At 54.0% G+C, this 15,647-nt stretch overlaps 1 protein-coding gene across 1 annotated transcript in view; it reads right to left on the reverse strand.

The window, feature by feature from the left end:
• Nucleotides 1-4,504: 4,504 nt before the first annotated feature.
• OPLAH (5-oxoprolinase, ATP-hydrolysing) overlaps nt 4,505-15,647 on the reverse strand; it is a 66,764-nt gene continuing 55,621 nt past the window's right edge. The window contains 5 exon segments of the mRNA XM_074558844.1: nt 4,505-5,025; nt 6,948-7,045; nt 8,531-8,691; nt 11,828-11,955; nt 11,957-11,986. Of these exon segments, the coding sequence (XP_074414945.1) occupies nt 4,759-5,025; nt 6,948-7,045; nt 8,531-8,691; nt 11,828-11,955; nt 11,957-11,986 (684 nt within the window). The 3' untranslated portion in view covers nt 4,505-4,758.

Raw genomic sequence — 15,647 nt, forward strand, 5'->3', positions numbered from 1 at the left:
AATGGGAATGGGGATGGGAATGGGGATGGGGATGGGGAAATGGGAATGGGAATGGGGAATGGGGAATGGGAATGGGGAATGGGAATGGGAATGGGGATGGGAATGGGAATGGGAATGGGAATGGGAATGGGGAATGGGAATGGGAATGGGGAATGGGAATGGGAATGGGGAATGGGAATGGGGAATGGGAATGGGAATGGGGATGGGAATGGGAATGGGAATGGGAATGGGAATGGGGAATGGGAATGGGGAATGGGGAATGGGGAATGGGAATGGGAATGGGGAATGGGAATGGGAATGGGAATGGGGAATGGGAATGGGGAATGGGGAATGGGGAATGGGAATGGGAATGGGGAATGGGAATGGGAATGGGAATGGGAATGGGGATGGGAATGGGAATGGGGAATGGGAATGGGAATGGGAATGGGAATGGGGAAAGGGAATGGGAATGGGGAATGGGAATGGGAATGGGGAATGGGAATGGGAATGGGAATGGGAATGGGGAATGGGAATGGGGAATGGGAATGGGAATGGGAATGGGAAATGGGAATGGGAATGGGAATGGGAATGGGAATGGGAATGGGAATGGGAATGGGGATGGGAATGGGAATGGGGAATGGGAATGGGAATGGGAATGGGGAATGGGGATGGGAATGGGGAATGGGAATGGGAATGGGAATGGGAATGGGGAATGGGAATGGGAATGGGGATGGGAATGGGAATGGGAATGGGAATGGGAATGGGGAATGGGAATGCATTGATTCGGCATTGATCTGGTCTTGGCTCACTTTTGAGCCAATATTGAGCTGGCATTGATCCAGCATTGATCTGGTATTGATCCAGCATTGATCCGGTATCGATCCGGCGCTGATCCATCATTGGCTCAGTATTGATCCAGCATTGAACCAGCATTGATCCGGCATTGATCTCGTATTGATCCACTATCAAACCAGCATCAATCTGTCATTGGCTTAGTATTGATGTGGTATTGATCCGGCATTAATCCAGCATTGATCAGGCATTGATCTGGCATTGATCTGGCACTGACCCAGCGTTGATCCAGTATTGATCCAGCACTGATTCGGCATCGATCCAGCATTTGCTCAGTATTGATTTGGCATTGATTTGGCATTGATCCAGCATTGATCAGGTGTTGATCCAGTATTGATCCAGCATTGATCAGGTGTTGATCCAGTATTGATCCAGCATTGATCAGGTGTTGATCCGGCATTGATCTGGCCTCCATCCAGTATTGATCCAGCATTGATCAGGCATTGATCCGGCATTGATCAGGCGTTGATCTGGCATTGATTTGGCATTGATCCGGCATTGATCCAGCATTGATCTGGCCTCCATCCCGTATTGATCCAGCATTGATCCACCATTGATCCGGCATTGATCTGGCCTCCATCCAGTATTGATCCGGCCTCTCTCTGCTGGGGCTGGCACATCCCCATGGCACAGGGGGGATCCCCCCACATTCCCAGATCTGGGGTCACTGGGTCGGTGTTCGCCCCCCAGATCTATGGGGCAGAGCTCTGGGGGGCTCTGTGGGGCTGGGGGGGGGTCCCTGTCCCCCCCCAAGACACCAGACAGGAGTTGGGGGGCACAAGAAGCTTTATTGGAGGCTGGGGGGGAGCGGGGGGGAGACCCCCAAAGGGGGGAGCTGGGCCCCCCCAATGGAGGGGCTGAGCTGGGGATGGGGGGGCTGCCCTATAGATTGTGAGTATCTAAATGAGGGGCTGCCCCATAGCAGGGTCAGGGGGCTGCCCCATAGCAGGTGCATAGATGGGATGGGGGGGCTGCCCTATAGATTGTGAGTATCTAAATGAGGGGCTGCCCCATAGCAGGGTCAGGGGGCTGCCCCATAGCAGGGTTAAGGCGCTGCCCTATAGCAGGGTGAGGGGCTGCCCTATGGACTGTGCGTATCTAAAGGTAGGGGGCTGCCCCATAGCAGGGTTAGGGGGCTGCCCCATAGCGGGGTCAGGGGCTGCCCCATAGCAGGTGCATAGATGGGATGGGGGACTGCCCCATAGTGGAGTTAGGGGGCTGCCCTATGGACTGTGCGTATCTAGGGGGGGCTGCCCCATAGCAGGGTTTGGCAGGGGGCTGCCCCATAGCAGGGTTAAGGCGCTGCCCCATAGCAGGGTTAGGGAGCTGCCCCATAGCTGGGTGAGGGGCTGCCCTATGGACTGTGCGTATCTAAAGGCAGGGGGCTGCCCTATAGCAGGGTTGGGGGCTGCCCCATAGCGGGGTCAGGGCTGCCCCATAGCAGGTGCATAGATGGGATGGGGGCTGCCCCATAGTGGAATTAGGGGGGTGCCCTATAGACTGTGCGTATCTAGGAGGGGCTGCCCCATAGCAGGGTCAGGGGGCTGTCCCATAGGGGCATCAGGGGCTGCCCTATAGATTGTGAGTATCTAAATGAGGGGCTGCCCCATAGCAGGGTTAGGGGGCTGCCCCATAGCGGGGTCAGGGGCTGCCCCATAGCAGAGTTTGGCAGGGGCTGCCCTATAGCAGGTGCATAGATGGGATGGGGGGCTGCCCCATAGCGGAGTTAGGGGGCTGCCCTATGGACTGTGCGTATCTAAAGGCAGGGGGCTGCCCCATAGCAGGGTCAGGGGGCTGCCCCATAGCAGGGTTAAGGCGCTGCCCTATAGCAGGGTCAGGGGGCTGTCCCATAGGGGCATCAGGGGCTGCCCTATAGATTGTGAGTATCTAAATGAGGGGCTGCCCCATAGCAGGGTTGGGGGCTGCCCCATAGCAGGGTTAAGGCGCTGCCCTATAGCAGGGTTAGGGAGCTGCCCCATAGCTGGGTGAGGGGCTGCCCTATGGATTGTGCGTATCTAAAGGTAGGGGGCTGCCCTATAGCAGGCTTGGGGGCTGCCCCATAGCAGGTGCATAGATGGGATGGAGGGCTGCCCCATAGCAGAGGTAGGAGGGTGACCTATAGACTGTGCGTATCTAGGGGGGGCTGCCCCATAGCAGGCTTGGGGGCTGCCCCACAGTGGAGTTAGGGGGCTGCCCTATGGATTGTGCATATCTAAATGAGGGGCTGCCCCATAGCAGGGTTAGGGGGCTGTCCCACAGCAGGGTTAGGGGGCTGCCCCATAGCGGGGTCAGGGGCTGCCCCATAGCAGAGTTTGGCAGGGGCTGCCCCATAGCAGGTGCATAGATGGGATGGGGGCTGCCCCATAGCTGGGTGAGGGGCTGCCCTATAGACTGTGCGTATCTAAAGGGGGACTGCCCCATAGCGGGTGCCCTATAGGAAGTGCATAGATGGGATGGGGGGCTGCCCCATAGCAGGGTCAGAGGCTGCCCCATAGAGGGGGTGCAGAGCTGGAGTGGGTGGGGGGCTGCCCCATAGCGGGCTCAGGGGCTGCCCCATAGCGGGCTCAGGGGCTGCCCTAGGGACTGTGCTTATCTCTCAATGTGGGGCTGCCCCATAGCAGCGCTGGGGGAGCTGCCCCATAGCGGGGTTTGGAGCTGCCCCATAGCAGGTTTGGGGCTCCCCATAGTGGGGTTTGGAGCTGCCCCACAGCAGGTTTGGGGTGCCCCATAACCGCTTTGGGGTCACACAGCAGGTTATGGGTGCCCCATAACCGTTTTGGCCTGCCCCATAGCAGGTTATGGGGTGCCCCATAACCGTTTTGGCCTGCCCCACAGCAGGTTATGGGGCGCCCCATAACCGCTTCAGGGTCACACAGCAGGTTATGGGGCGCCCCACAGCCGTTTGGGGTGTCAGCCGTTTTGGGGTCACACAGCAGGTTTTGGGGCGCCCCATAACCATTTTGGCCTGCCCCACAGCAGGTTATGGGGTGCCCCATAACCACTTCGGGGTCACACAGCAGGTTATGGGGCGCCCCATAACTGTTTTGGCCTGCCCCACAGCAGGTTATGGGGCGCCCCATAACCATTTTGGCCTGCCCCACAGCAGGTTATGGGGTGCCCCATAACCGTTTTGGCCTGCCCCATAGGAGGTTTGGGGTGCCCCATAACCGCTTCAGGGTTACACAGCAGGTTATGGGGTGCCCCATAACTGTTTTGGCCTGCCCCACAGCAGGTTATGGGGCGCCCCATAACCGCTTCGGGGTCACACAGCAGGTTATGGGGTGCCCATAACCATTTTGGCCTGCCCCACAGCCGTTTGGGGTGCCCCATAACCATCTTGGGGAGCGCCACAGCAGGTTATGGGGTGCCCATAACCGTTTTGGCCTGCCCCACAGCAGGTTATGGGGCGCCCCATAACCGCTTCGGGGTCACACAGCAGGTTATGGGGTGCCCCATAGCAGGTCATGGGGTGCCCCACAACTGTTTTGGGGCACCCCATAACCGTTTTGGGGTCACACAGGAGGTTATGGGGTGCCCCATAACCGTTTTGGCCTGCCCCATAGCAGGTTTGGGGTGCCCCATAACCGCTTCGGGGTCACACAGCAGGTTTGGGGTGCCCCATAACCATTTTGGCCTGCCCCATAGCAGGTTATGGGGTGCCCATAACCATTTTGGCCTGCCCCACAGCAGGTTTGGGGTGCCCCATAACCGTTTTGGGGTCACACATTGGGGTTTGGGGCTGCCCCACAGGAGGTTATGGGGTGCCCATAACCATTTTGGCCTGCCCCACAGCAGGCTATGGGGCGCCCCACAGCCGTTTGGGGTGTCAGCCGTTTTGGGGTCACACAGCAGGTTATGGGGTGCCCCATAACCGTTTTGACCTGCCCCACAGCAGGCTATGGGGCGCCCCACAACCGCTTTGGGGTCTCACACGGCCTCCTGCGCCTGGCGGAACTCGAAGACGCTGCCGCGCTCCGGGAAGGCCTGCGGGGCCTGTGGGGCCTGTGGGGCCTGTGGGCTCTGTGGGGCCGGGGGATTTGGGGAATTTGGGGCATTTGGGGGATTTGGGGTGTTCTGGGGGTCCTGGGGGGCCCACAGGTCCTGGGGGTCCGGGGGGTCCCGGGGGGCGCCCCCAGCCCCGTCCTCGGGGGGGCCGAACCCGCCCCCGCCCGGGGTCAGCAGCCGGAACACGTCCTGTGGGGAGAGAAAGGGGGTGGGTCAGGGAGTGGGGTTTGGGGTTTGGGATTTGGGGGTTTTGGGGGATTTGGGGAGTTTGGGGTTTGGGGTCAGGAATTGGGATTTGGGGGATTTGGGGTTTGGGGTCAGGGACTGGGGGGTTTGGGGTCAGGAATTGGGTTTCGGGGATTTGGGTCAGAAATTGGGGTTTGGGGGGTTTGGAGTTTGGGGTTTGGGGGATTTGGGGTTTGGGATTTGGGGTTTGGGGGTTTGGGGTTTGGGGATTTGGGGTTTGGGGTCAGGGACTGGGGGTTTGGGGTGTGGGATTTGGGGAGTTTGGGGTTTGGGGGATTAGAGGAGTTTGGGGTCAGGGTTTGGGATTTGGGGATTTGGGGGATTTGGGGAGTTTGGGGTCAGGGGGATTTGGGGTTTGGGTCAGGAATTGGGGTTTTGGGTTGGGAATTTGGGGTTTGGGGGATTTGGGGTTTGGGGGGTTTGGGGGATTTGGGGTTTGAGATTTGGGGTTTGGGATTTGGGGTTTGGGGTCAGGAATTGGGGTTCGGGGGATTTGGGGAGTTTGGGGTTTGGGGGATTTGGGGGATTTGGGGTTTGGGGGTTTGGGCGATTTGGATTTGGGGTTTGGGGGATTTGGGGTTTGGGGTCAGGGACTGGGGGTTTGGGGTTTGGGATTTGGGGTTTGGGATTTGGGGAGTTTGGGGTTTGGGGGATTTGAGGAGTTTGGGGTCAGGGTGTGGGGTTTGGAGTTTGGGGTCAGGAATTGGGGTTTGGGGTTTGGGGGATTTGGGGTTTGGGGGTTTGGGGGATTTGGGGAGTTTGGGGTTTGGGGGATTTGGGGAGTTTGGGGTTTGGGGGATTTGGGGAGTTTGGGGTTTGGGGTCAGGGGGATTTGGGGTTTGGGGCCAGGAATTGGGATTTGGGATTTGGGATTTGGGGTTGGGGTCAGGGTTTGGAATTTGGGGGATTTGGGGTTTAGAGTTTGGGGGATTTGGTGTTTGGGGTCAGGAATTGAGGTTTGGGGTTTGGGGGATTTGGGATTTGGGGTTTGGAGTTTGGGGGATTTGGGGAATTTGGGGTTTGGGGGATTTGGGGTTTGGGGTCAGGGTTTAGGATTTGGGGGATTTGGGGTTTGGGGGATTTGGGGTTTGGGGGATTTGGGATTTGGGGTTTGGGTTTTGGGGTCAGGGGGATTCAGAGTTTGGGTCAGGGTTCGGCGTGATTTTAGGGCAGTTTTGGCAGTTTTTTGGCAGTTTTTGAGATGATTTTGGGGCAGTTTTAGGGCAGTTTTTGGGTAGTTTTGGAGCAGTTTTTGGGATGATTTTAGGGCAGGTTTAGGGATGATTTTGGGGCTATTTTTGGGGTAATTTTGGGGGGTTTTGGCTCACCCCAGGCTCCATGCACACCGAGCTCTTGCCGCCCAGGTTGATGGGGTTTGGGTGATTTTGGGGCAGTTTTGGAGCAGTTTTTGGGGTGATTTTGGGGCAGTTTTTGGCACAGTTTTAGGGCAGGTTTTGGGGATATTTTTGGGGTGATTTTGGGGGATTTTGGCTCACCCCCGGCTCCACGCACACCGAGCTCTTGCTGCCCAGGTTGATGGGTTTGGGTGATTTTGGGGCACTTTTAGAGCAGTTTTTGGGGTGATTTTGACCAGGTTTTTTGGGTGATTTTGGGGCAGTTTTTGGTGCAATTTTAGGGCAGTTTTTGGGGTGATTTTGGGGCTATTTTTGGGGTGATTTTGGGGGATTTTGGCTCACCCCCGGCTCCACGCACACCGAGCTCTTGCCGCCCAGGTTGATGGGGTTTGGGTGATTTTGGGGCAGTTTTTGGGGTGATTTTGGGGCAGTTTTTGGTGCAATTTTAGGGCAGTTTTTTCGCAGGATTTGGGGATGTTTTTGGGGTGATTTTGGGGGATTTTGGCTCACCCCAGGCTCCACGCACACCGAGCTCTTGCCGCCCAGGTTGATCACTCTCCCGTCCCTCCGCAGCAGCAGGTTCAGCCCCGGCGCCCCCGGGAGCCCCCCTGGGCAAGAGGGGGCGTCAGGGGGGGTTTGGGGGGGATTTTGGGGGGAATTTGGGGGATTTTGGGGAGGGAATTTGCGGGGGGAATTTGGGGGGAATTTGGGGGATTTTGGGGGGTGTTTTGGGAGGTATTTTGGGGATATTTTAGGGGACTTTTGGGGGGATTTTGGGGTGAATTTGGGTATTTTTGGGGGTCTCTCACCTGCCATCCCGTAGGGCCTGGTGGCTCAGGGGATTTGGGGGATTTGGGGAGGATTTTGGGGTGATTTTGGGGTGAATTTGGGTATTTTGGGGGTCTCTCACCTGCCATCCCATAGGGCCTGGATCATGGGGGATTTGGGGGATTTTTGGGGGGATTTTGGGGGGATTTTGGGGTGAATTTGGGTGTTTTTGGGGTCCCTCACCTGCCATCCCATAGGGCCTGGATCATGGGGGATTTGGGGGATTTTTGGGGGGATTTTTGGGGGGATTTTGGGGTGAATTTGGGTGTTTTTGGGGGTCTCTCACCTGCCATCCCATAGGGCCTGGGTTATGGGAATTTGGGGGATATTTTGGGGGATTTTTGGGGGGACTTTGGGGTGAATATGGGTATTTTTTGGGGTCCCTCACCTGCCATCCCGTAGGGCCTGGTGGCTCAGGGGATTTGGAGGTGATTTTGGGGTGAATTTGTGTTGAATTTGGGTGTTTTTGGGGTCTCTCACCTGCCATCCCATAGGGCCTGGGTTATGGGAATTTGGGGGATTTTTGAAGGAATTTTGGGGTGAATTTGGGTATTTTTGGGGGTCTCTCACCTGCCATCCCATAGGGCCTGGATCATGGGGGATTTGGGGGATTTTTGGGGGGATTTTGGGGTGAATTTGGGTATTTTTGGGGGTCTCTCACCTGCCATCCCATAGGGCCTGGATCATGGGGGATTTGGGGGATTTTTGGGGTGATTTTGGGGTGAATTTGGGTGTTTTTGGGGGTCTCTCACCTGCCATCCCATAGGGCCTGGGTTATGGGAATTTGGGGGATTTTTGGGGGTGATTTTGGGGTGAATTTGGGTATTTTTGGGGTCTCTCACCTGCCATCCCATAGGGCCTGGGTTATGGGCAATTTTGGGGGGATTTTTGGGGGGATTTTGGGGATATTTTAGGGGATTTTTGGGGGTCTCTCACCTGCCATCCCATAGGGCCTGGGTTATGGGAATTTGGGGGATTTTTGGGGGGATTTTGGGGTGAATTTGGGTGTTTTTGGGGGTCTCTCACCTGCCATCCCGTAGGGCCTGGGTTATGGGAATTTGGGGGATTTTTGGGGGTGATTTTGGGGTGAATTTGGGTGTTTTTGGGGTCTCTCACCTGCCATCCCGTAGGGCCTGGTGGCTCAGGGGATTTGGGGGATTTTTGGGGGATTTTTGGGGGATTTTTGGGGGATTTTTGGGGGGATTTTTGGGGGGATTTTTGGGGTGATTTTGGGGTGAATTTGGGTGTTTTTGGGGGTCTCTCACCTGCCATCCCATAGGGCCGGCTGGCCCGGCGCTCGCTCAGCACCGAGAGCTGGGTGGGCGCCCGGAACTGCAGCTCCCGGACCACCCCATCCCCCCCCCGGTACCGGCCCGCGCCCCCCGAGCCCGCCCGGAGCTCGAAGCGACGCAGGACCACCGGGTACCTATGGGAAACACAGAAAAACGGGGTAAAACCCCCCAAAAATTGCCCAAAAATCACCCCAAATCTGTCCTGATCCCCTCACAGCACCACCGGGTACCTGGAAGGAAAAACGGGGTGAAAACTCCCCAAAAATCACCCCAAAATCACCCCAAAAATCACCCCAAAATCACCCCAAAATCACCCCAAAATCACCCGAGCCCGCCCGGAGCTCGAAGCGACGCAGAATCACCGGGTACCTATGGGGGAAACACAGAAAAATGGGGTGAAACCACCCAAAATCAGCCCAAAATCAGCCCAAAAATCACCCCAAAATCCCCCCGAGCCCGCCCGGAGCTCGAAGCCCTCAGAACCACCGGGTACCTATGGGAAAACACAGAAAAACGGGGTGAAACCACCCAAAAATCACCCCAAAAATCACCCCAAAAATCACCCCAAAATCACCCCAAATCTGTCCTGATCCCCTCACAGCACCACCGGGTACCTGGAAGGAAAAACGGGGTCAAAACTCCCCAAAAATCACCCCAAAATCACCCCAAAATCACCCCAAAAATCACCCCAAAAATCACCCCGAGCCAGCCCGGAGCTCGAAGCGACGCAGGACCACCGGGTACCTATGGGAAACACAGAAAAACGGGGTAAAACACCCCAAAAATCAGCCCCAAAAATCACCCCAAATCTGTCCTGATCCCCTCACAGCACCACCAGGTACCTGGAAGGAAAAACGGGGTGAAAACTCCCCAAAAATCCCCCCAAAATCACCCCAAAAATCACCCCAAAATCACCCCGAGCCTGCCTGGAGCTCGAAGCCCTCAGAACCACCGGGTACCTATGGGAAACACAGAAAAACGGGGTGAAACACCCCAAAAATCACCCCAAAAATCACCCCAAATCTGTCCTGATCCCCTCACAGCACCACCGGGTACCTGGAAGGAAAAACGGGGTCAAAACTCCCCAAAAAATCACCCCAAAATCACCCCAAAAATCACCCCAAAAATCACCCCAAAATCACCCCAAAATCACCCCGAGCCTGCCCAGAGCTCGAAGCACCGCAGAACCACCGGGTACCTATGGAGAGAGATGGAAAAAACGGGGTGAAACCACCCAAAAATCACCCCAAAAATCACCCCAAATCTGTCCTGATCCCCTCACAGCACCACCGGGTACCTGGAAGGAAAAACGGGGTGAAAACACCCCAAAAATCACCCCAAAATCACCCCAAAAATCACCCCAAATTTCACCCCGAGCCCACCCGGAGCTCGAAGCGACGCAGAACCACCGGGTACCTATGGGAAACATAGAAAAATGGGGTAAAACACCCCAAAAATCACCCAAAAAATCACCCCAAAATCACCCCAAAAATCACTCCAAAATCACCCCAAAATCACCCCAAAAATCACCCCAAAAATCACCCCAAAATCACCCCAAAATCCCCCCGAGCCCGCCCGGATCTCGAAGCGCCTCAGAACCACCGGGTACCTATGGGAAACACAGAAAAACGGGGTAAAACCCCCCAAAAATTGCCCAAAAAATCACCCCAAATCTGTCCTGATCCCCTCACAGCACCACCGGGTACCTGGAAGGAAAAATGGGGTGAAAACTCTCCAAAAATCACCCAAAAAATCACCCAAAAATCACCCCAAAATCACCCCAAATCTGTCCTGATCCCCTCACAGCACCACCGGGTACCTGGACGGAAAAACGGGGTCAAAACTCCCCAAAAATCACCCCAAAATCACCCCAAAATCACCCCGAGCCCACCCGGAGCTCGAAGCATCGCAGAACCACCGGGTACCTATGGAGAAACACAGAAAAACGGGGTAAAACCCCCCAAAAATCACCCCAAAAATCACCCCAAATCTGTCCTGATCCCCTCACAGCACCACCGGGTACCTGGAAGGAAAAACGGGGTGAAAACTCCCCAAAAATCGCCCCAAAAATCACCCCAAAATCATCCCAAAATCACCCCAAAATCATCCCAAAATCACCCCAAAATCAGCCCAAAATCACCCCAAAATCACCCCAAAATCACCCCAAAAATCGCCACAAAATCACCCAAAAATCACCCCAAAAATCACCCCAAAATCACCCCCATAGCACCACCGGGCACCTGAGGGAGAGATGGAAAAAATGGGGTCAGGAACCCCAAAAATCATCCTGAGACCCCCAAACTCCCCCAAATCCCCCCAAAGCCCCCAGACCCACCTCATTTTGAGGATCTCTGAGTCGGTGATCCTGGTGTTGGTCATGTGTGTGTGGGACCCCCGGGACCCCCGGGACCCCCCAAACCCCACAGACCCCATAGGACCCCCCAAAGCCCCCCAGAGCCCCCAGACCCACCTGCTCTCGAGGATCTCGGGGTCGGTGATCCGGGTGTTGGTCTTGTGCGTGTGGGACCCCCTGAGCCCCCCAAACCCCACAGACCCTTTAGGACCCCCCAAAGCCCCCCAGGACCCCCCAAAGCCCCCCAAAGCCCCCCAAAGCCCCCCAGAGCCCCCAGACCCACCTCATTTGAGGATCTCGGGGTCGTTGATCCGGGTGTTGGTCATGTGCGTGTGGGACCCCCAAACGCCCCAGACCCTTTAGGACCCCCCAGAGCCCCCCAGAGCCCCCAGACCCACCTGCTCTCGAGGATCTCGGGGTCGGTGATCCGGGTGTTGGTCATGTGCGTGTGGGACCCCCTGAGCCCCCCAAATCCCCCAGACCCTTTAGGACCCCCCAAAGCCCCCAGGACCCCCAGACCCACCTCATTTTGAGGATCTCGGGGTCGGTGATCTGGGTGTTGGTCATGTGTGTGTGGGACCCCCTGAGCCCCCCAAATCCCACAGACCCTTTAGGACCCCCCAAATCCCCCAGAGCCCCCAGACCCACCTGCACTCGAGGATCTCGGGGTCCTTGATCCGGGTGTTGGTCATGTGTGTGTGGGACCCCCGGGACCCCCAGACCCTTTAGGACCCCAGGATCTGACAGACCCCCCCAAATCCCTCCAAAGCCCCCAGACCCACCTCATTTTGAGGATCTTGGGGTTGGTGATCCAGGTGTTGGTCATGTGCGTGTGGGACCCCCGGGACCCCCCAAACCCCCCAGACCCCTTAGGACCCCCCAAAGCCCCCAGACCCCCCCAGAGCCCCCAGACCCACCTGCTCTCGAGGATCTCGGGGTCGGTGATCCGCGTGTTGGTCATGTGCGTGTGGACCCCGCTGCGCCCCCCCCAGCCGGGCCCGGCCCCCGCGCCCCCCGCCACGGTCTCGTAGTACCCCCCCCCTCGGGGAGCCGAAGGTGACGTTGTTCATGCAGCCCTGGGGACAACGGGGACAATGTCACCCAAATACCCCAAAAATGTCACCCAAAAAACCCCAAAAATGTCACCCCAAACACCCCAAAAATGTCACCCCAATAACCCCAATAATGTCACCCTAAACACCCCAATAATGTCACCCTAAACACCCCAAAAATGTCACCCAAACACCCCAAAAATGTCACCCCAAAAACCCCAATAATGTCACTCTAAACACCCCAAAAATGTCATCCTGAACACCCCAAAAATGTCACCCTAAACACCCCAAAAATGTCACCCCAAACACCCCAAAAATGTCACCCAAACACCCCAAAAATGTCACCCGAAAAATCCCAATAATGTCACCCCAAACACCCCAAAAATGTCACCCAAATACCCCAAAAATGTCACCCAAACACCCCAAAACTGACCCCAAACACCCCAAAAATGTCACCCCAAAACCCCCAATAATGTCACCCTAAACACCCCAAAAATGTCACCCGAAAAACCCCAATAATGTCACCCTAAACACCCCAAAAATGTCACCCCAAACACCCCAAAAATGTCACCCCAAATACCCCAAAAATGTCACCCAAATACCCCAAAAATGTCACCCCAATAACCCCAATAATGTCACCCTAAACACCCCAATAATGTCACCCTAAACAGCCCAAAACTGACCTCAAACACCCCAAAAATGTCACCCCAAAAACCCCAATAATGTCACCCCAAACACCCCAAAAATGTCACCCAAAAAATCCCAATAATGTCACCCAAATAACCCAATAATGTCACCCTAAACACCCCAAAAATGTCACCCGAATAACCCCAATAATGTCACCCAAATAACCCCAATAATGTCACCCCAAACACCCCAAAAAAGTCACCCCAAACACCCCAAAACTGACCTCAAACACACCAAAAATGTCACTCCAATAACCCCAATAATGTCACCCTAAACACCCCAAAAATGTCACCCCAATAACCCAAATAATGTCACCCTAAATACCCCAAAACTGACCCCAAACACCCCAAAAATGTCACCCCAATAACCTCAATAATGTCACCCTAAACACGCCAAAAATGTCACCCCAAACACCCCAAAAATGTCACCCGAAAAATCCCAATAACGTCACCCAAATACCCCAAAACTGACCCCAAAACCAACCCCCATAGGGAGCCGAAGGTGACGTTGTTCATGCAGCCCTGGGGACAACGGGGACAATGGCAATGTCACCCTAAACCCCAAAAATGTCACTCTAAACACCCCAATAATGTCACCCCAAATACCCCAAAACTGACCCCAAACACCCCAAAAATGTCACCCCAAACACCCCAATAATGTCACCCTAAACACCCCAAAAAAGTCACCCAAATACCCCAAAACTGACCCCAAACACCCCAAAAATGTCACCCCAAAAACCCCAAAAATGTCACCCCAAACACCCCAAAACTGACCCCAAATAACCCCAATAATGTCACCCCAAATACCCCAAAAATGTCACCCCAAAAACCCCAATAATGTCACCCTAAACACCCCAAAACTGACCTCAAACACCCCAAAAATGTCACCCCAAAAACCCCAAAAATGTCACCCCAATAACCCAAATAATGTCACCCCAAAACTGACCCTAAACACCCCAAAACTGACCTCAAACACCCCAAAAATGTCACCCCAAACACCCCAAAAATGTCACCCCAAACACCCCAAAAATGTCACCCAAATAACCCAAATAATGTCACCCTAAACACCCCAAAACTGACCCCAAACACCCCAAAAATGTCACCCCAAATACCCCAAATAATGTCACCCCAAACACCCCAAAAATGTCATCCTGAACACCCCAATAATGTCACCCTAAACACCCAAAAAAAGTCACCCAAATACCCCAAAACTGACCCCAAACACCCCAAAAATGTCACCCGAAAAACACCAATAATGTCACCCCAAACACCCCCAAAAATGTCACCCTAAACACCCCAAAACTGACCCTAAAACACCCCAAAACTGACCTCAAACACCCCAAAAATGTCACCCGAGAAACCCCATTAATGTCACCTTAAACACCCCAAAACTGACCCTAAACACCCCAAAAATGTCACCCCAAACACCCCAAAAATGTCACCCGAAAAATCCCAATAATGTCACCCCAAATACCCCAAAACTGACCCCAAACACCCCAGAAATATCACCCCAATAACCCAAATAATGTCACCCCAAACACCCCAAAACTGACCTCAAACACCCCAAAAGTCACCCCAAAAACCCCAATAATGTCACCCCAAACACCCCAAAAATGTCACCCAAATACCCCAAAACTGATCTCAAACACCCCAATAATGTCACCCCAAATACCCCAAAAATGTCACCCCAAACACCCCAAAAATGTCACCCAAATAACCCAAATAATGTCACCAATATACCCCAAAACTGACCTCAAACACCCCAAAACTGACCTCAAACACCCCAAAAATGTCACCCCAAACACGCCAAAAATGTCACCCCAATAACCCCAAAAATGTCACCCGAAAAATCCCAATAATGTCACCCTAAACACCCCAAAACTGACCCCAAACACCCCAAAAAATGTCACCCTAAACACCCCAAAAATGTCACCCAAATAACCCCAATAATGTCACCCTTAACACCCCAAAACTGACCTCTAACACCCCAAAAATGTCACCCCCAAACACCCCAAAAATGTCACCCCAATAACCCCAATAATGTCACCCTAAACACCCCAATAATGTCACCCTAAACACCCCAAAAATGTCACCCAAACACCCCAAAAATGTCACCCCAAAAACCCCAATAATGTCACTCTAAACACCCCAAAAATGTCATCCTGAACACCCCAAAAATGTCACCCTAAACACCCCAAAAATGTCACCCCAAACACCCCAAAAATGTCACCCAAACACCCCAAAAATGTCACCCGAAAAATCCCAATAATGTCACCCCAAACACCCCAAAAATGTCACCCAAATACCCCAAAAATGTCACCCAAACACCCCAAAACTGACCCCAAACACCCCAAAAATGTCACCCCCAAAACCCCCAATAATGTCACCCTAAACACCCCAAAAATGTCACCCGAAAAACCCCAATAATGTCACCCTAAACACCCCAAAAATGTCACCCCAAACACCCCAAAAATGTCACCCCAAATACCCCAAAAATGTCACCCAAATACCCCAAAAATGTCACCCCAATAACCCCAATAATGTCACCCTAAACACCCCAATAATGTCACCCTAAACAGCCCAAAACTGACCTCAAACACCCCAAAAATGTCACCCCAAAAACCCCAATAATGTCACCCCAAACACCCCAAAAATGTCACCCAAAAAATCCCAATAATGTCACCCAAATAACCCAATAATGTCACCCTAAACACCCCAAAAATGTCACCCGAATAACCCCAATAATGTCACCCAAATAACCCCAATAATGTCACCCCAAACACCCCAAAAAAGTCACCCAAACACCCCAAAACTGACCTCAAACACACCAAAAATGTCACTCCAATAACCCCAATAATGTCACCCTAAACACCCCAAAAATGTCACCCCAATAACCCAAATAATGTCACCCTAAATACCCCAAAACTGACCCCAAACACCCCCCAAAAATGTCACCCCAATAACCTCAATAATGTCACCCTAAACACGCCAAAAATGTC

This window comes from Zonotrichia albicollis, chromosome 1 (assembly GCF_047830755.1).
Source record: "Zonotrichia albicollis isolate bZonAlb1 chromosome 1, bZonAlb1.hap1, whole genome shotgun sequence".
Lineage (NCBI taxonomy): Eukaryota > Metazoa > Chordata > Aves > Passeriformes > Passerellidae > Zonotrichia > Zonotrichia albicollis.